The 21,572-nt window shown below is 41.2% G+C and overlaps 1 protein-coding gene across 1 annotated transcript in view; it reads right to left on the reverse strand.

The window, feature by feature from the left end:
• Positions 1-13,196: 13,196 nt before the first annotated feature.
• Positions 13,197-21,572, reverse strand: part of LOC132835008 (annexin A4-like) — a 53,789-nt gene continuing 45,413 nt past the window's right edge. The window contains exons 11-12 of the mRNA XM_060854237.1: positions 15,540-15,662; positions 13,197-13,839 (exon numbers count right to left, since the gene is read on the reverse strand). Of these exons, the coding sequence (XP_060710220.1) occupies positions 13,774-13,839; positions 15,540-15,662 (189 nt within the window). The 3' untranslated portion in view covers positions 13,197-13,773. The remainder of the gene's footprint in view (positions 13,840-15,539; positions 15,663-21,572) is intronic.

Below are 21,572 nucleotides of genomic sequence, written 5' to 3' on the forward strand. Positions count from 1 at the left end.
AGTGAAAGCTGCTCTCTGGTCAGCCTGAAGTTGTTGGTCTTCTAGAGCAAGGTGTTAACCCTGACTATGTGTTGCAGCCTGGCATAGTCCAAGCTCCAGGTCTATGTGCTGAGGGATGCAGTTAAGCCTGGGGCAGCTGCCACCTAGGCACAGTGGGGAAAGACCACTGACTGAGGTCTTCCTGCTGAAGGTAAATAGGGATCCGTTCAGTTATCAGACACTCCTAGTGCCTCAAATATATGTAAATACAGTCTTGCATGTGTAAGAGATGTCCTTGGTTTTGTTTGGATAGAGTCAAACTCCAATGTTTGCTTGTTTCCTTGATTATCTACTATAGAACACCTCTCTGCATTTGTGACCTTTTTTTGTTTATTCATTGTCGGGTTGAGGGTGTTTCTGGCTAGGCAGCATTTATTGCCCATCCCTAATTGCCCAGAGGGCAGTTAAGAGTCAACCACATTGCTGTGGGTCTAGATCACATGTAGGCCAGATCAGGTAAGGATGGCAGTTTCCTTCCCTCAAGGACATTAGTGAACCAAATGGGTTTTTCCCAACAATTGGCAATGGATTAATGGTCATCGTTAGATTCTTAATTCCAGATTTTTATTGAATTCAAATTCTACCATCTGCCGTGACAGGATTTGAACCTGGGTCCCTAGATAACAGTTCAGCAATAATACCACTAGGTTATTGCCGATATATTGAATGAATAAAGTGTATTTTGAACGTAAAAGTGGGTCCAATGCCCACACCGGCTGAGGTTACCATGACGGTGTTGTGGTGATCCTCAGGTTAAACTCAGCACTGGTCATTTCGTTCCAATGAGAGTGCAGCCTTTTGGTGCTCTCAATACTGCACAATACGTTTCCGATCATTTTTCCCCTCACCCTCTGACATGAATTTTTGTCCCTGCCTAAAACCATTTCCTGAATTTTCACATTGTTCTCAATGATCACCCTATGACCTTTGCAATGCATTTCCTTCACAAATTGGCTAAGTGTTTATAGCGTGGAAACAAGCTGTTCAGTTCACCAGATCCAGGCCTGATTTTGTACATTACAACCAGTTTCCCCTTATACATTGCACCTAGTCCAATTAACATGTCCCTCCATTCCTGGAATTCATGTGCACATCTACTTTTAGATTAATCATGCTGTTAATATCCACTATTCCTCATGGTGCAAATTTCCACCTTCTCACCACTCTTTGGGAAAGAATGTTTCTCCTGAATTCCCTTTCGGCTTTATTAGTGGTCATCTTATCTACCTGTTTCGACTCCCTCTCTTACATTTCTCTAATCTTAAACATCTCCACCAGGACATCCCTCAGCCTTCTCTTTTCCACATTAGGCATCTCGGTCTTTTTTTGTTTTCCTTGTTATTTGGTTTAAATACATAATGAAAAGACTACGTCCTTTTATTTTTCTGTATTTTCATTTGCAAACTGAAATGAGAAAAGAACTATTTTCAAACCAAAGGTTGCTGGTGGATTACTACAGTTTTTGAAAGCATGTAACCTGACACTCATTGCAAGCACTGTTTACACAGCTGCCAGTTCAGGCTGTGGTAGCTAGTGTGCCAATGAGCTGGAGACCATGATGGTATACAAATAGGGATTCAATGGGCAACAAGTTGTTGATTGGTCCACGGACAAGCAATCAGTCATCGATGACAAAGACCTTCTGTCTGTGAACAGCAACGTGATTGGTTGCCAGGCAGCTAGGGACCAATGAAGAAGATAGGAGAAACTATCAGACCTCTGCAAGCTGTCTCCAATTTCCATAGGGAAAAATACTTTAGTCCTGAAGAAAACTAGTTTATTTTTCCTTCAGACATTTCTGGAGTCTGTGACATTTGTAATTGTGAATGAGTCACCCTAGAAAGTCTCCAGAGAAGGAAGATCAGGAATCAACATTCTGATCAGCAAACCATTTAGAAAGTGACCACTGAACTTATTTTCCAGTGTTTCCCTCCACCCTTAACACTATTTTTTTTCTTGTGTTGTCTTAGGAGTAGATTTAGATATTATTAGATTGAAGATTCTATCAGGAAATAATGAACAGTCAATATAAAAGGAGAGTACATGTTGCTGTTTGACGTTGAGCTCTGTCAGTGTCAAAAACTCATTCTAAAAGATGAAGGAGTTAACAGCAATCTAGGTTTATTCAATATATCATTTCAGTTGCATGACATTGTCATCTTTTGCTATAAATTCCGTTGTCCTATGATCCTGTTTTATAGCTATCTGATGAAGGAGCAGTGCTCCGAAAGCTAGTGCTTATAAATAAACCTGTGGACTATAACCTGGTGTTGTGTGATGTTTGACTTTGTCTACCCCAGTCCAACACCAGCTCCTCCACATAATGTCAAAGGGAGTGCACATGCCTGGAGCTCATGTGGCAAACAAACAGCATGTGCTTAAGGAACACAGTTCCTCATGTCCAGGACCTTGCTGGTCACTCATTTGGAGTCCTCTTGCAAACTCAGGCCAAGGATAACCTATAGTTGGTTGGGCTGTCCTCCCAAGTCTGTCTGGAAATGGACAGCAGTCAGTCAATAAAATGGGTCATACATAATCCGGGAGGTTTTCAGGACCATTTTGGGGACTAACATTTGGTGGCTGAGGGAATGGTCCCAGTTAGAGGGGGCAGTTGTCAATAGTAGGTTGTGATCTAATAGGATATTGAAGGTTTCCAAGGGCTGGCTCAGGCAAGTTATGATCACTGTTGCCTCAATGTGGGGAGACTGTGGTGCCTTCAAGGTCACTGGCACCGTAATAATAGAGGGCTCCTGCGATGTAAATGAGGACAATAACGATCATGTAAAGGGTCTCAACAGAAATGGGGTGAAGCTGAAATGTCAACGTGGGAACAGGAAGGAGAAATGAAAGTGGGGACCATGGTATTTTGTGGGTCACTGGTGGAGTCTGCAGCGAATGCAAAGTCTAAATCTCACTTTATTGATCCATGAAGCAATGAAGCAGTCAGGTTCGGGTGTTGAGAAAGCAGCAGCCAACATGGGAGGAGCAATTGACTGCCTTTTGGAAGAATGCTAGATGCCAGAGTTGGGAGATGAGTCCTCCTAAAGAGTTACTCCAGTAATCATGAATCCAAACATTAGACTATGCTATTACAACTGTCTTCAATCCGTGGTTAAGTGGACCATGTAAACTGGTTAAAGCAGCAGCCCCGTAATCAAGAAATTGGAGTTGGAATCTCAATGTTGCCTCCAGAGGATCTTTGCTTGAAGATCTGGGATCAAATTCCAGCTGCCCTAAAGGTGTGCCATATCAGGTCCAAAGAGCTTAATGAGAAATAGTATTTTCCTTATTCCATCTAATTCTCATCCGATTGCATGAAGTGAGAGGAAATCTGGCTCTGACAGGCAGCATGTAATCTCTGAGGTCAGCAAGTGTCAATGAAGCAAGCTCACAAACTCTTAATATTTGCCTGTACCTGTGTTTTTGTTTTTGCCGCTGTTTACCTATTATTTACTATCTATGCAACGTGACTCTGTGATCTGCCTGTATTGCTCACAAGACAAAGATTTGCACTGTGCCTTGGTACACATGACAAACAATTCAATTCAATTCAATCTTCCTCATTGAGTCACAGCACAGAAACAAACCCTTCCAGCTCACGCTGACCATAAACCCAAACTAAACGGGTCCCACCTGCCTGCTCCTGATCCATATTCCACCAAACATTTCTTATTCATGTACTTCTCCAAATGTCATTTAAGTATTGTACCTGTATCCACATTCACCGCTTCATCTGGAAATTCATTTAGCACTCTCTCTGTGTTAAAAAAAAATGACCCCTCATGTCTTTTTTAAATCTTGGCCAAGTCACACAGTCTCTGGAAACTATCACCTTGTGGCTGCCATATTCCCACACACAAGATTAAGGTTGAGAGTAACTGTGTTAGACTAAGGGGGTCTCCTTGCAAGTGTTTAATTCCAGGGCACTTACTTCAGGGCACCTTACATGAGGTCAGGAATGTGTGTGGGGGGGGGGGTGGTATTGTCAGTAGTGAAGGTAATCCTGCTACATTAAATGCCAACAAGCTTCTGCTAGGAGTTGGCGACACGGAGTTGTCCTGCAGAAATGGAGTCACTCTGCATGGGACATTGACAAGGCATAACACTACCCTCTGTGAGGGCATAGCCTGCAGTCTAACAGGGAGGGATGTTGGGGATGAAACTGTCTGAAGAATGTACTTTCTCTCACTGTTCGCAGATCTGCTGAAATTTCATGCAACATTGCAAAGGTTAGTCCAACTGTTTGGCTCTTGGTCCTCCTACAGCCAAGGAACTGTCACCAAAGGTCCTGAAGACGAGGACCCAATGCCTAGCCAGCTCAGGTCATACCACGCAGTATAGCCCAGACAAGATGGTGTGCAATCTCAGTCACCAAAGGTTCGATGTGTTGCCTGAGGAGGAAATCCAGGGGTGAGAGGAAACATCCCAGTAGGAAGATGAGGGTGAGGATCCTGAAGTGGCGGCACAGTGGCTCAGTGGTTAGCACTGCTGCCTCACAGCACCAGAGTCCCAGGTTCGATTCCAGCCTCGGGCAATTGTCTGTGTGGAGTTTGCACGTTCTCCCCGTGTCTGTGTGGGTTTCCTCTGGGTGCTCCGGTTTCCTCCCACAGTCCAAAGATGTGAGGGTTAGGTGAATTGTCCATGCTAAATTGATCATAGTGTTAGATGCATTAGTTAGAGGGAAATTGGTCTGGGTGGGTTACTCTTCAGAGGGTCGGTGTGGACTGGTTGGACAAAGGGCCTGTTTCCACACTGTAGGGAATCTAAAAGTGGACCAGAAACGGCACCAACAAGGTGGGGCTAGGACAAAGAGCAATTGAGACAGAGAGAGACCAGAGGGAACCTGACATAAACCAGCTCCCAGGATGACAGAGCTGTGTCCTCTGTTCTGGTTCTTATTTCCTTTGTGCAATTAAGTGCCAGCTTTTTGCTGGATCTATGCTGCATTCCTTAAGGATTGATTTTATTTATCCATGCATAAATTGGTAATTTTTCCTTACAGCTGAGGCTCTGATCCTCACCTCTATGCAGATCTGAGCCTGGTTAGACCTTGTGCAAAACTCCTACTACCAACATTCGAGAGTTCCGTTCCCATTGAGTAATCCCGAGTTCTTCCACATCCTGAGAGTCCTCCCTTTGTGTCATACATCCTTGCTATCCTGCAGTACTTCATAATGAAATAGCCCTTACAATGCCTGAATAAACAGGCAGGAGAGTGGAAGAACATAGCAAGCCAGGCAGCACGAGGACAGGGAGATATCAACATTCTGCCTGGCCTGATGTGTTCTTCCAGCCTCCTCCTGTCTGTTTTGGATTCCAGTATCTGCAGTGTTTTTGTCTCTTACCAAGCCTGAGCATCCTCATGGACCACACTTGGATTCTCATGAATATCATCCACAGCGTTCACTTTGGAGAATCATCTCTGGAGATACTAAGACAGTACAAACATTAGAAACAGGCAAGTGAAAATATATTTACAAACCTCTGTCACATGATTGGAGACCCAAATTACTGCTATGTCCTCAGAAGGTTTTGTTTTGTTCCTGTTGCGCCCACTCTGTCCATGAACATGCCCAACATCTGCAGATGGGGTACAGAGAGCCTGGTATGTCCTAATGGCTTTGGCAGGTATCCTCTGGTACTTTGGGATTTAAGGACCCAGGTCCTGCTGATATTCTCCTGCACAGGGACAGGTTCACTGTCTTCTTGCTGAGCTGCTGGGGTTAATGGTGTCACTGGGAGGGGAGATAAAACTGTCTGTCATCCCTCCTCCCTATGGATGCCTGTCTCTTTGAGAAGGAATGCCTAGAGAGAGATCAAGGCATCTTTTTATTCATCCACTCACAGGATTTGTGGGTTGCTGGCTGGGCCAGTGTTTATTGCCCATCTCTAGTTGTCCTTGAGAAGGTGGTGGTGAGCTGCCTTCTTGAACCGCTGCAGTCCAGGTGCTGAAGGTAGACTGAGAATGCCCTGGGAGAGGGAATTCCAGGATTTTGATCTAGTGAGAGTGAAGGAACGGTGATATATTTTCAAGTCAGGATGGTGAGTGGCTAGGAGCAGAATGGCAGGTGATGGTACTCCCATGTATCTGCTGCCCTTGTCCATCTAGATGGAAGTGGTCATAGGTTTGGAAAGTGATACCTCAGGATCTTTGGTGAATTTCTGCTGTGCATCTTGAATATAGCACACACTACTGCCACTGAGCGTCAGTGGTGAAAGGAGTGGATGCTTATGGATGTGCTGCTTTGTCCTGGTTGGTTTTAGGATTCTTGAGAGTTGTTGGAGCTGCACTCATCTAGCCAAGTGGAGTGTATCCATCACCTTCCTGACCTATACCTTGTAGACGGTGGATAGGGTTTGGGAAGTCAGGAGGTGAGTTATTCCCTGCAGGATTCCTAGCCTTTGGCCTGCTCTTGTAGCCACTGCATTTATTTGGCCAATCCAATTCCGCTTCTGGTAAATGTTAGCTCCCAGGACATAGATAGTGGAGGATGCAGTGCTAGTAATGTCACTGAATGTCAAGAGCTTGTTCCCCTGTTGCATTGTTGCTGATCACAGCTACAGTAATAGACTGCAGGTCTAAGCACACATCCTGCAGCCGCTGACTGTTCTGTTTGACCTGGGTCTCCAAGGCAACCACCACTCTTTCCAGGGAGGCAGACATGTGAAAGTATGGCAGAATTATGACGGCAGTGGGAACATTGACAGACTCCTCCATCTTTTATTCCACCGTACTGAGGGTCTCAGTACAAAGGAATGCTCAACTATGCATTAAATTTCATAACTGAACAACTTGGACAGCTGGACCTCATCATGGTGGCTCAATGGTTAGCATTGCTGCCTCACAGCACCAGGGACCCGGGTTCAATTCCAGCCTTGGGTGACTCTCTGTGTGGAGTTTGCATGTTGTTCCCGTGTCCGTGTAGGGGTGCTTTGGTTTCCTCCCACAGTCCCAAGATGTACAGGTTCGGTGGATTGGCCATCCTAAATTGCCTGTCGTGTCCAGGGATGTGCATTAACCGTGGGAAATGCAGGGACTGGGTAGGATGCTTTTTGGAGGATCAGTGTTGGGCTGAATGGCTTGCTTAAGCACTGTAGGGATTCTATGAAATATTTATCCTTTTATTGACTGATCATTTTATGATATCTTTAATAATTCAATGCAAAATGAAGCAAAACCAAATTGACAAAGAGCAATTTCTTTATTGTGCTGTGGAATGGTGCACCAAATAAAGACATTTGCCTCAGTTTCTGTGCCATGGGCCAAAGTGGTGAGGTATGATGTAAGTCCGAACATCCAAAGATAGGGACCAAGCCCGCTGCAGCTTGAAAGAAAGTGCAGTCCATGTTTTGCTTCTCACAGAATACTGATGTAATGTTTGATTTTGTGCCAAATAGTAGAAGGTTTCTGGCTGTTTACTCAGAGAACCAAGCCTCCCTGAAATTTCAGCAAAAGACAGCACAAAAACCCATTTATAGCAGGAGATTTTTCATCAGAGTTGTGGTAGTTAATCAGGAGAAACCCTGAGGAAATTTGTCGTTGTCTTAATGAAAAATCACAGGGTTACTCATATGATAACAATCAGTTGCACTGTATTCTAAAGAAAGCAGGCAACAATAACTTGCATTTACATAGTTCCTTTAACTTGGTAAAATGTTCCAAGTTGTCCATAGGAGCATCATCAAACACCGGGCCAGATAAGAAGTGAAAATCATCGTTCCTGGGCCCTGGGCTGGGTCAGTTTTTGTTGCCCATTCCTAAATGCACTTGAGGAAATGGGGTTGAAATGCTGCAATCTGTAAGGTTAGAGAGGCAGTTCCAGGATTTGCATCCAGCCACTCTTGACAGAACGGCCATATACTGTATTTCCAAGTCAGGATGTACCTGCAGTGCTGGGAGTGACTATTTCAGATGGTGAATGGAATGCCAATCAAGTGAGCTGCTTTTCCTTGGATGGGGTCAAATTTCAGACATATTGTTGGAGCTGCACCCATCCAATCAGGCAGAGTGGAATCCATCACACTCCTGACTTAGAGACAGACTTTGGGAAGTCAGGATATAAATTCCTCACCATATAATTGCTAAACTCTCACTTTGCTGTTGTGAAATCAATGTTATTGCAACTGGCCCAATTAAGTTCCCGGTCAATGGTGACCCCAGGTAGTCAGTGACAGTAATTCAGGAGGAGAGTTTCCTCTCCCATTGGAAGTGGTAATTGTTTGGCATTAATTTTCTTGCTTCATCAGCATGAGCCTGAGTGTACTTCAGATTTTGAGATACATGGGCACAGTTTTCTGCTTGAAGGAATGTCAAATGAAACTGAACGCTGTGACTTCTGACCTTATGATGGCTGGTGAAGCAGACAAAGATGGTGTCAATATCAATCATTTGCTTGCTAAGCAGGAGCACTCAAACCTGATCCAAAGGAAGTTTCTTCCTTTGAATGTGCTAAATCATTTTATTATATTATGGTATTTTAGTGTCCACTTCAGTATGAAATTTATAGTTTCTGGAATACTTTTCACCTTGGGGATCCAGTGCCATTATTGAGTACAACACAAAGAAAAACAAAATCTACGCTTTCATTCCTCGAACTAATGATTCGGGCAGTAAATAAATGTGAAGACAAATATCATAAATATAAATAATTTGACAGTGGTAAATCGTAAACGGTGCACAGTAAAAAAAAAACCTAATTCACAACTAGTTAGCAAGTTTTGAGAAGATTTGTAGCTCAGGTTGGGGTTTTGGATGTAGGTCTGCTCACTGAGCTGGAAGGTTCATTTCCAGACATTTCGTTATCCTACTAGGTAACATCTTCAGTGGGCCTCAGGCAAAGCAATGCTAAAAATTCCTGCTTTCGATTTATATTTTTGGGTTTCTTTGGGTTGGTGATGTCATTTCCTGTGGTGACATTGTTTCCTGTGGGGAAGTCACTTCCTGTTCCTTTTCTCAGGGGGTGGTAGATAGGGTCTAACTCGACGTGTTTGTTGATAGAAACCGGAACTCTAATAATGGTACAATTACAGCATTTAAAAGACATCTGGATGGGTATATGAATAAGTAGGTTTTAGAGGGATTTGGGCCGTGCTACCTAATGGGACTAGATTAATTTAGGAATATCTGGTGTCGGCATGGATGAATTGGACTGAACAGTCTACTGCCATGCTGTACATCTCTATGACTCTATGTTAAAAAGACAAACATATTGTATTTCAATGCAGGGAACATTTGCCATGAGAATGATCAATTAAGAGTTTTAAACTGGCACAATATAATTGATTTGCAGGAGCCGGTGTTAGACTGGGGTGGACAAAGTTAAAAATCACACAACACCAGTTTATAGTCCATCAGCTTTCTTTGAAGGCACTAGCTTTCGAAGTGCAGTTGCTTCCTGATCCACCTGATGAAGAAGCTGTGCTTCGAAAGCAATTGCCTCCAAATAAACATGTTGGACTATAACTTGGTGTTGTGAGATTTTTAACAATATAATTGCAATTACAGAGATGTGTTGCAGGGTGAACATAGATGCAGAAATAGCCTATTCAGCCCATTGATCCTACCTTGCCATTCCAAATCATGGCTAATCAACTCCATATCTCTAAAGGCCATTCAATCTTCCAAACTCCAAACGATGATTTTGGTCTTGAACCCGCTCAATAGACAAATTGCTGAACCCGCCCCCCCCCCCACCCCAGGCAGAGAATTCCAATGATTCTGAGTGAAGAAGTTCCTCCCCATCTCATTCCTGTATGCCCAGCACCTTATGCTGAGATTATATCCCCTGGAGTCACCAGCCAGGGAACCATCCTATCTCTGTCAGTGATACAATGTTCGATTTTTTTAAAAATTAGTACATTTGGAACTTAATATCGGAGGCTGTACAGCATTTAAGAACAGCCAAAAAGGAAAGGGAAATGGGATAACATTGTGAGTAAAGGGTAAAATTAGTGCAATGATGAGAAATGATATTGATTCTACTTCTAGAGTTACTGAGCTAGTCTGGGTGGAGCTATAAGAAGCAACAAAGGACATTCAAATAGCTGTTTTATTTGATTTATTATTGTCACATGTACCTAGTGAAAAGTTTTGTTTTGCATGCCATATTTTCATACCATGCAAAGTGCATTGGTGTAATAGAACAGAGCGGGGAATACAGTGTTACAGCTCCAGAGGAGGTGCACACAGAGTGAGATCATCATTAAATTTAAAATTTGAAAAGTCCATTCAGAAGTCTGGTAACAGCGGGGAAGAAGCTGTTCTTGAATCTGTTGGTACGTGTGTTTATGCTTTTGTATCTTCTGCCTGACAGAAGAGATTGGAAGAGATTATAATCGGAGGGGGGGGTCGTTGATAAAAAACACATTAAACAATGAATTAAAGGTGCATATAACAAGGGTGTTACTGTAAACATGAGTGATTTAATCTCTCTACATGTAATACATCTATGTAAATAGATGAGAGAGAGAGAGAGAAACAGAAACAGACTGGGTAAACCACATTAAAATAATAAGATGGTGGTGATGGATTCCTGGAGTATGTACAAGATTTTTTTTATGATCTCTACATTGAAGAAACTGCAATGGGATCCTCAATTCAGTATTGTGCAGGTTAATGAACATCTTTAACAACTAAAACAGAAGTTGCTGGAAAAGCTCAGTAGCTCTGGCAGTATTTGTGAAGAGAACACAGAGTTAACATTACGAGTCCGGTGATCCTTCCTCAGAACGTCTTGAGTGATGAATGATGATGAGATGATGGAATTCTTCACTGGAACAAGAACAAGAAATGGTCTAATCCATAACTAAGATCCTAAATCTAAATAAAGGAATCTATGTAACTAGGAGACATGAATTGGCTGTGAGAGATTGGGGACTTCATTTGAGGGCATGTCAACAGCTAGGCAATGGCTAATAGTTAATGGACAAATTACAACTGTTGTGTATTCCTTCCTGGAGTAAAGTTAAACAGGAAAAGACTAACGAAGACAACTGTAGTCAGAAATGGTAAAATTGGTCAGAAAACAAGAAATAGCATTGCAATTAGTAATGACTTTAACACGGTCTTTAGAATAAAACAAATAATTTTTCAGAAATTCCAGGCAAGGGTCTATTGAGAAGGATCATAAGGAAATAAGTATTAGTTTTTTAGAAGAAATGCTGGAGCGATAAATGAGACTGAAAGTGGATAATCCCCAAGGGCTGATAATTTACATCCAGGCAACTAAAGGTAGTTGCTGTGGAAATAGTGGCCGAGTTGGTGGGTACCTTCCAAAAGTCTGTGGATTCTGGAATGTTGTACATAGGTGGAATAGCAGATGTAACCACTATTTGAAAAGGGAGATGGGAAGAGGTGTGAAAGCACAGAACAGTGGGAGAAATAAAACACACAGGGAAAGACAGACTGGTTAGCCTAACAGCAGCACAGATAGTACCTCGCTAAAGTGGCAGCTCATGACCGAGCCTTTGGCAGACCAGAAAATTCACCAGACCATGGGAGACATGGACACTAAACACACAAACACTTAAAGACTTCACCTTGACTTGTATCAATCACATGCTTAATCGATCAATGATTTTCTGACTGGTCATCAAAAACAGGATTAAGGATATTCAAACTGGTCGATGCAGGGCCAGCACAGTGAAAACAGGAAGTACTGTGGGCGCCTCATTAGGAAGCTGCTCAGGCAGCAAGATCCAGATTAGGAAGGTACAATTTATAGAATGTTAAGTGTTTTTAAAAATATGTGATAGTTAGAAAATATCAACAGGATTAAACAAAGTCGACATAGATTAATGAAAGGCAAATTATGTTTGCCTACTGGAGACTGTTTTTAGGACATTATAGTAGAATAGATCAGGAAATACCAGTAGGTGTGGTATATTTGGATTTTCAGACAACTTTTGATAAAGTTCCATATGTGAGGCTAATGTGCAAGATTAATGCACATGAGATTTGGGTAGTAAAGTAATGGAGTCACTCAGCACATTGGGCGAGGAAATGCGTATCTTAAGTTCGATGGCAACAAGAATGATAAATCTCATGAAGTTTGAATTATTTGCAGAGAGAGAGCTCCTGCTTTCATTTTGCTGCAAATCACATTCTAATTCCTCAGCCAGTTCAGCACAGCTTAACGTGAGGAGTATGAATGTCTGACTCAATTCGTTCACAGTAGAGCAGGACAGAGAAAGATGTAAATGTAAACATGCATTTCACTGGATATTTAAGAAGCAAAGCAGCATATTTTACCTATGAAAAAGGACTGAGTTATAGCAACACCACAAAATAAAGCAAGCATGTCACTCTTTGGCAAAAGCCATCACACGATTGCTGGTCAGCCATCAAATAATTATTATCGTGAAGATCTGATTTCTGAAGATTTCATGCAAATTAAAAATACAAGGTCATATCTGGAGTCAGAGCCCAGAGAAAATTCAGCTGTAGCTGGCTTGTATTATCTATCAAGAAAACATGGTAAAATTACAATCTTCTATAGTTTGGTTCAAGACTTGAAAATAGAATTAAGGGCAGCACCATTTATGCAACATTACTTCATGTATACTCATATTACAAAGCAAAATCTGGCCCCCCGTTATATTTAAAAATGTATTTGTACATGTGGCAAAGTTCATCAAAAGGGCTTACACCTAAAATATATCATTAATAAGTGAGCTAACCAGGTCAAATACAAATACTTCGTATCACATGTTGGCTTAAGGTGTTAGCCATGACGTGCAGGTGCTGGAACTGAACTGGGATGGACAAAGTCAGGAGTTATGCAACACTGGGTTACATGGGTAATGCTTTGAAAGGTTGTGATTTCAAATAAACCTACTGAGCAATAGCCTAATGTCGTGGGACTTCTGATCTTGGCTTAAGATGGTTTAATAGCTGCAGTCTCCTAGAAGCTTCCCCAACAAAGTTGAGTTAGTGTAGGTGACCACCCAGCAGAGAGTGGTGCATGCCAATTGTGGAAAAAAGCCATCTCCAGTTTTGTTGCAACTGGGCTTTCACAACTGGAACTGATCACTGTCTAGAAATGAGCACTGCTGTGAAGACAATAGCTGAGACCTAACCAAAAATATATTCAGGTAAGATAAAGAATGCAGTAAAATCAGTTGAAAAGTTATCAGGAATTTTATTTTCAATGTTAGGCCAGGATCTTCAAATCGAAATCTGCTGTAAACCAAAATATTTATAACAAAAAGGCAGTAGATACAAAATGAAACTCTTCCCCAACTAAACATTTAATAGCATCATGCTGAGCACAAATAAGGATTCCTAGTTCAACAAATATAAAACACAATTTAGAAGATAAAGTGTTCCATTATTACAACATTCAGTGCTCAGCATATTAAATATAATTTAAGTGCTGCCAACCAATTTAAGTGTTTTTCAAACACCAGTCTTTTGTGTAAAACGCTGATTTTTGTTTAGACAGATTTTTTAAAACAATGACTGATGGGAAACAGTTCAACAAGAACAAAAATGCACTATTTATCTGGTGTTTATGGAAACACTGATTTAAGGTTAAAAATGTGTTAGGCAAACACATTGTGGATTTCAAGATCCAGCTCTATATCCCAACTGTTGAATTTATTGTGAATTGAAACTTTAATACTTCAAGTATACAGAATGCAAGTAAATGGGAATGAACAAGACAGTGTAGATATGCATTTTACATCCAAAGTCCTAATTATGGCCACTTTTTCAGAAACTTTAAATGTGCTGCATTATTCAGCATCATCCATCCCACAGAGTCGCAGCAAGATCTTTCTATAATCTCCTCCCACATCATCCTGCAGGAAAAATAAAAGCTTTAGTCATATACTGCATTTCAGTTGGCCGTTTCATTGTATTGTTCAAATAGTCAAACATAGCACATTAAACAAAGCTATTGGGATTAAGTCAGGTGTACTGATAACCATTGAATTTATTGCACAGTTTTCCAAGTATTTCTGAAAGTTAAGTATCTTTTATATCCCTGGTTCCCGGGTTTGAATCCACCTTCACGAAACCACGTGTGGAGTTTACACATTCTCCCTCGTTCTCTGCGGGTTTTCTCCAGATGCTCCAATTTCCTCCCTCATTCCAAAAATTTGATTAGGTGAATTGGCCATGTTAAATTGCACATAGTGTCCAGGGAGGTGCAGGCTGGGTGTATTAGGCAAAGTTACAGGAGTGGGGTTGGGGAGTGTGTCGGTGTGGACTCAATGGGCTGAATGGCCTGTTTCTACACAATCGGGATTCTATGATTTTTTTAATGACGCTCCATTGCTTTGAACTGAATGTCATAGAAAATAGGGACAAGTGTAGGCCATTTGGTCCAGCAAGCCTCCTCTATTGGAAACCAAATCAAGGTGGGTTCCACAATGAAACAGCAATGCTCAGTTAGATAAATAAGTACACAATAAAGCAGGAAAGCCAAATTGTAAAGCAAACGTGCCTTATTCATTTTTATTTGGAAAGGTTGATTATATAAAACATAACTATCCCCTTCATTTTCTCCCATACCCAGATGACCTGAGAATGGAGAGGGTAATATCCGCCAACAGATTTGAGGCTTTCCACAATCACTGGACACAAAGGTCTGGAATGCTTTACGGACACAAAGAATTATTCTTTGGTTTGCCCGTAACATATGCAAAGCAGTAGCGAATAGAAACATTGCACAATTAGTATCCAAGCTGAAATTTCAGCCTCCATTCACATCTATTCCTAGGCTTTCTTCCTGGCAGTGACTTAAATGATCTTTAATGAGTGTAGGACTAAATAGAAGTGAACTATAACTGGACATATACAGCAGCACCAGATAAGACTGTAGAGTCTCCTACCGCTGCTGACCTACACTCTATGATAGGAATCGTTATGGTGCAGGAGACAGCTTTTCAGCCCATCATCTCTGTACGAGCTTTCTTGGTGCCTATCCCCTGCCGATCCTCCATGATTCTGTACGTTACTCAAATAAAAACAATCATTCAATGGCTGTTTGAATGCCTCAATTGAACAAAATTTCTGGAAATCCGTACTCTAACCAGTAATTAAGTAGAAGACTTTCTCACCTCACATTTGCTTCTGTTGCAAAAATCACTAAGACTGTGTGCTGCAGTTTTCAACTTATTTACAAGTGTGCACAGTTCTTCTCTACTCTGTCTAGATATGTCATGATTTAAAAAATTTCCATCAGATCTTCTCAGCCATGAAAACAGTCACAAAATCTCAATTTTCTTTTTCATCAGAACGAAAGCATTTCTCAGCCTTGGAACCTTCCTGGGAAACCTTTCCTGCACTTTCTCCAATACATTCGCATCCTTCCTACTGTGTGGCACCAATACTCCAGCTAAGTTTGTTATGAGGGGGACCTAAAAAACAGACGAGGTACTGTTACAGTTAAATGTCTTGGCAGCTCCAGTTTACAATCATGTCCGCAGGATACTAGGATTACCACACAGGATCAACTTGCAGTTTTTTAAAAAGTGTGCATTAATTAGGGACATACCTGAATGTACGAATATAATGACTTTCCATACTGCTTCATAAATTCAGCTTTGATGTCAATCATATCCACCTCGCACCGAGAGATTATAATTCGAATGAGGCTTCTGTCGTCTGTACCGGCACCCTGATAGAAACAGAACATTTAAATTCCTGGGATTGAATATATTGAATGGTTAGATTGAAACAAACACATGCAGAAGTAAGCAGAAATTTAGCAGCCACTTTTACAGTAGTGGATGCCAGTGGTGTAAAATAAGCTTCCCATTTCTGATTCAAAGGACTGAGTTTAATCACTCAAACACCAGTGGGTTAGGGTTACAGCCAGGTCAGAGACCCTCTTTAGTCCCACACTCATTAAAGATCATTAAGTCAGTGCCAGGAAGAAAAACAAATCTCAAGTGGGTGCAGGGTGCTGGTGGCAAAAAGATGTTGATAGTTCAGATTAAGTGATTGGAATGTGAGAATGGGAGAACAATGGTGTGTCTCCTGCCAGACTTTAAACAACAGTAAGTGTACTTGGAGGACAGGAGGGTGTGATAACATGCTAAAGGAGAGGAGGGAAGAAATGGGAGTTGGTTCACAATTTAAAGGTGTTGAATTCAATATGAAGTCCAGCAGGCTGTAGAGTGCCTGGTCTGAAGATGAGATGTTGTTCCTCCAGTTTGTGAATGCAAGCGGAGCTCTGAAAGCTTGTAATTTCAAATAAAGTCATTGGATTATAACCTGGTGTCATTTGATTTTTGACTTTGTCAAATCCAGTCCAACTCCAGCATCTCTACATCACTGTTTTCACTGTACAGCTTGTTGGTTGACAGCTTCACTGCACTTCCCACAATCCCTTACTGCCTCAAATCACCATTACCCCCTAAAGACAAAAACGTTCTTGGAATCAGGGATCTGTGTTGATAAGATTGGGCAACTTTCCAAAGTTTGATGATGAGGGATTAGATCTAACTGGTCCTGAGGCCAGTTCAACAAATTCTTCCAATTCTGGCCTCTTGTGCATCAACTTGGAATTCTCTGAATTTAAGTAACCTCCCTTCCCATCAGCCGACATCCTTTCCAGCCCCTCCCCCTCCTTTCCATTCCTCTCATCGACCCTTCCTTGCAGCTACTAACTGGATTCATTCCTCCCATCGACCAACCAGGTCATGCCCTCTACCTGTGTTCACCTATTCCCACTTCGTCACCTGCTCCCACCACCCTCTTTATCAGCAGCTCCCCTCACCCCATCCTCAGTCCTGGAGAAGAATTATACCCGAAACGTTGACTTGTCCACCACCTGATGTTGCCTGGCTTGCTGTGTTCTTCCAGCATCCTGGTTGTCTATCTTGGAATCCAGCATCTGCAGTTTTTATTTTGTCTTTGTGTGTCCCTGGCTTACCTTACCCACCTTGAGTTGTCTCAGCTTTCAGAACAGGAATTCTCTCTCTAAAGAGTTCTAGTCTGTCTCTTCTGTTAAGAGGCTTCATAAAAATCTTTTTTTTAAAGTCAACTTTTTGGGATATGTTTTTAACATATGCTTGTGTGGCTCAGTGCCAGATTTAGCCTGGTCTGATTATGCTGCTCTGACACACCTCATCAGATTTTACATAATTAAAAGGGTGCTATACAAATCCATTTAGTTGCTGGCTGTTCATTTTCAAAACTGTGACAATTTTTAGAACATAGAACAGTACAGGCAAGGAATAGGCCATTCGGCCTACCATGTCTGTGCTGACCATGTTGCCATTTTAAGTTTTTGCCGTTTACCTTCACATGGGCCATATCCTTCTTTTCCCTGCCTGCTCAGGGGTCTGCCTAAATATCTCTTAAAATGATGCTATTGTACCAGCTTCAGTAGCAGTGCATTCCAGGCACCTATTACACTGTTTCACCTTAAAGTTATGTCCCTAGTACTTGACATTTCTACCCTGGGAAAATGACTCCCTATGTCCACCATATCTATGCTTTTTAATTTTATACGCTTCCGTCAGATCACCCCTCAGCCTCTGAAGCTCTGGGAAAAACAATGCAGGTTTGTCCAACCTCTCCTTATAGCTAATCCAATCCAACCACATCCTGGCAAGCCTCTTTGGCACCCTCTCCAAAGTTTCGGGATCTTCCCTATAGTGTGGCAACCCAAACTGCATGTGACACTCTAAATGTTTTATACAGGTGGAACATGATTTACCAATTTTTATACTCAATGCCCTGACCAATGAAGGCAAGCAGGAGTATGCATTCTTCACCACTTTTTCCACTAATGTTACCACTTTCAGGGAGCTATGAACTTGCATCCAAAGAGCCCTCTGTGTATCGATGCTCCTAAAGATCTTACATTTACTATATACTTTCCTTTTGCACTTGACCTCCCAAAATGTATCACCTCACACTTGTCCACATTAAACTCCATCTGCCATTTTTCTGCCCAACTTTCCAACTGATCTATATCCTGCTGTATCCTTTGGCAATCTTCCTTATTATCCACAACTCTATCAATTTTTGTGTCATCTGCAAACCTACGCATCAGACCATCTTTTCATCCTAATCATTTCCATATACAAACAATGATGGTCCCGGCACTGATCCATGTTCCTCAATTGATGCTAAATTATCCTAATAATTGACTGACACCCAATACCAGAAATGAGCAGAATTTCTTCTCCAATTAAATCCTTGGAAAACTGAAACTTTGATCCTTGCTACAAGTCTACTTCATCCTTTTCCCTGAAACATCGAACACCAAACCAGTTTATTTGCCTTCTAAGAATCACTTCACCCAAGATGAGTTGCTGACCTAGCATCCATGCCAGAACAAAGGCTGCATATTTTTACTTCTGTAAAACTGTCCAGCTCCATCCCTGTTCCAGTTCACCTGCTGATGAAACTCTCATCCATGCCTTTACTAGGCTTAAGACTTCCCTATTTTAATGCACTCTTAATCAACAGTCCACAGTTTTCTCTACATGCAAAACAGGTTTTTTTTTAACCCTTCGGAATTTTATACATCTCAATAATCTGACTGCTAAATTAAAGAAGTCTATTTTGTTTCAAAAGTTATCATAATAGACATTTAAACTGCAAAAACATAGTATTCCTCATTTGGGCTTAACTGATGTTTAATTATATCAAAAACATTGACACATTAGGTTTCAAACAAGTACTCAACTGATTCAGACTAAAAACAGTCTCCATTGTTTAGAGTAGGTGTGGTGACTTGATTGTAAAATAGCAATAGCTTCCTGTTCTATTAACAATTGCTCAAAAACACTCAATTCTTATTATAATCTGCTCATAATAAAGACATCAGGAGTCAGCATAATAAACATTTCTCACTGACACCAACCTCTGGATTGATAGGAATTGACATTGCAGTAATAATTGTATATGCATCAATTGAACTGTTGAATGAAATGCATAAAAGCAAAACAATCCAATCTGGTTCACGTTTAGCTAGACACCCAAGTCACAGGAAACAAGACAGATAAGAATAGAATTTAATCAGAAATTTGAATTAGTTACAGTGAAATGCTTCTTTTGTTGAACAATGTGATTTCTATTCAACACCAGTACTGAAAGTAAATGAAAAGGATGCAGACAGGCTAACACCAATCGGCAACTTTTCGATGTTCACAAGAATTTTTACTTGTCAGCAATTCTATCTTTTCCATTTATATGTACTTGCAAATCATGTGGTCGCTTAACCTAGGGACTCTAAACAGAGCTTAATCATCTACTAATCTGAACAGAGTATGCTATCTCAACACAAGGCCTATTGTAGTTCCAGCACCTTTTAACTTCATTTCTTTATGTTCCTAATTTATACTACAAAGGACTGTAATGTAGAACATTTGCTTTTTTCTCTATTTCAGGACCTAAAATTTGTAACTAAGTACTTTGTACTCAAGATGGTGCAGTGTGTTGCAACATTGTACACATTTTACTGTACTGCTCTTTTGTACTTGAGTACGTGACAATAAACCTAATTGTAATTCTAGACCATTCCAAAGGGTGCAATTAACAACTCTGCAGGTTACATAATTCCACAATTATTAAAAAAGACCCGATTTTCAAAGTTAGCAAATAAGATCTACTCACAGAGACACTGCATCTAACACAGAAAACCATCATAAGGCATTTCATGAGAGCTTCATAGTGTTTAGGGATGTGTAGGTTAGGTGCATTAGTCAGGGTAAATGTACAGTAGTGGGGTAGGGAAATGGGTCTGGGGAGGATACCCTTCAGAGGGTTGGTGTGGACTTGTTGGACCAAAGGGCCTGTTTCCACACTATAGGGATTCAATGATTGTATTCTAAAACCACATGAAGAGATATTAGGTCAGAAAACCAAACATTCTGTGAAAGAGGTGCATGATAAAGCAGTGAGAAGGTACAAGGGTAGGAGAGAGAGCTCTTCCAAGCAACTGAATGTTCAGCATTAACAATGAGCAATCAGGCCTTTTTTTCCTCTTTTAATTCAAAAAGCAGGGGAGTCGTTATCCTTGTCCGGAAGAACTTCCCTTTGAAAATTCTAAATCAGATAAAAGACGAATCTGGACGATATATTTTGATTAAAGCCCTCATAAATGGAGAGGAATATGAGATCTTAAATGTGTACTGCCCCCCGGCACACCCCTTTAAATTCATAACGGAAGCTTTTTCAAAACTGATGGCCTTTGGTGCCCGTCATACAATTATAGGGGGAGACTTTAATTGTATTATGGATCCGGAAATAGACAGGATTCCCAAGAGTGCCGCTGGAGTATCTCCCAGATCTAGACAACTGGCGGACCTGAATAAAGAATTAGGATTGGTAGATGTATGGAGATGTCTCCATCCACAGGGTAGAGATTTTTCTTTCTACTCTAATCCACATAAATGTCACACAAGAATTGATATGTTTTTTGCCCCATCGATTTTTCTAAATTCTATAGCAACCTGTAAAATAGGCACTATAGCAATCTCTGACCATGCCGCTGTATACATGGAAACTAAGGTAAAGAACAATGGGACATCCGCTCGGCATTGGCGTATGGACCCCTTCCTGATAAAAGATAGCAAATTTTTAAAGTACTTCTCCCAAGAACTTAAAACTTTTTTAGAAATTAATACTGGTACGGCTAGCAATCCGTCAATGATGTGGGAGACCATCAAAGCTTATGCACGAGGTTTGATCATCTCCTATTCAGTGACCCAGAGGAAAATGAAGGGAAAGCAACAGCGTCTGTTCGAAGCTCGCCTAAAAGCAGCCGAAACAGCATACGCTGATAGACCTTCTATCACAAAATTGCAGAGGATTACAGCTCTTAGGACAGCTTTAAACACCGCGCTTACTCAAACGGCTAAAAGGGAAATATTATTTGCGAAACAAAGATTATATGAATATGGCGACAAACCGGGTAGATACTTAGCATTTCTTGCAAAGAAAAAGAAAGCCCCTCAAACTATTCCGACCATCAAGGAAAGTACAGGTTCCCTGACTCATGATCATAAAAAGATCAATGCGACCTTTAAAGAATTTTATTCTGATCGCAGGATTGTGAAGATAGGATTAGGAGGATGCAGTCATTTTTTAAAAATTTGACCTTCCCAGGCCTGACTCTGGAACAGGTGTCGGCCCTAAATACCCCTTTAACAGTCCAAGAAATACTTGAGGCAATTAGGCAACTTCAGAGCGGAAAAGCACCGGGCCCGGATGGTTTTCAAGCTGAATTCTATAAAGAATTTACAGGAATATTGGTTGACCCACTTATGGATATGTATAATTTTGCGCATAGTCAGGTCTGTCTCCCACCCACGCTGAAAGAAGCAAATATTTCTCTTATCCTCAAAAAAGGAAAAGACCCAGAAGATTGTGCATCTTACAGACCAACATCCTTACTAAATGTAGACTTTAAAATTCTCTCAAAAATGTTAGCACTAAGACTAGAAAGGGTACTGCCATATATTATAAAGGAGGACCAGACGGGATTTATTAAGGGCCGCAGATCATCCAATAATATCAGAAGGGTCTTGAATATGATCCAAGCCTGTCATCAGGGAAAGATACCAGG

This window comes from Hemiscyllium ocellatum, chromosome 43, assembly GCF_020745735.1.
Source record: "Hemiscyllium ocellatum isolate sHemOce1 chromosome 43, sHemOce1.pat.X.cur, whole genome shotgun sequence".
NCBI lineage: Eukaryota > Metazoa > Chordata > Chondrichthyes > Orectolobiformes > Hemiscylliidae > Hemiscyllium > Hemiscyllium ocellatum.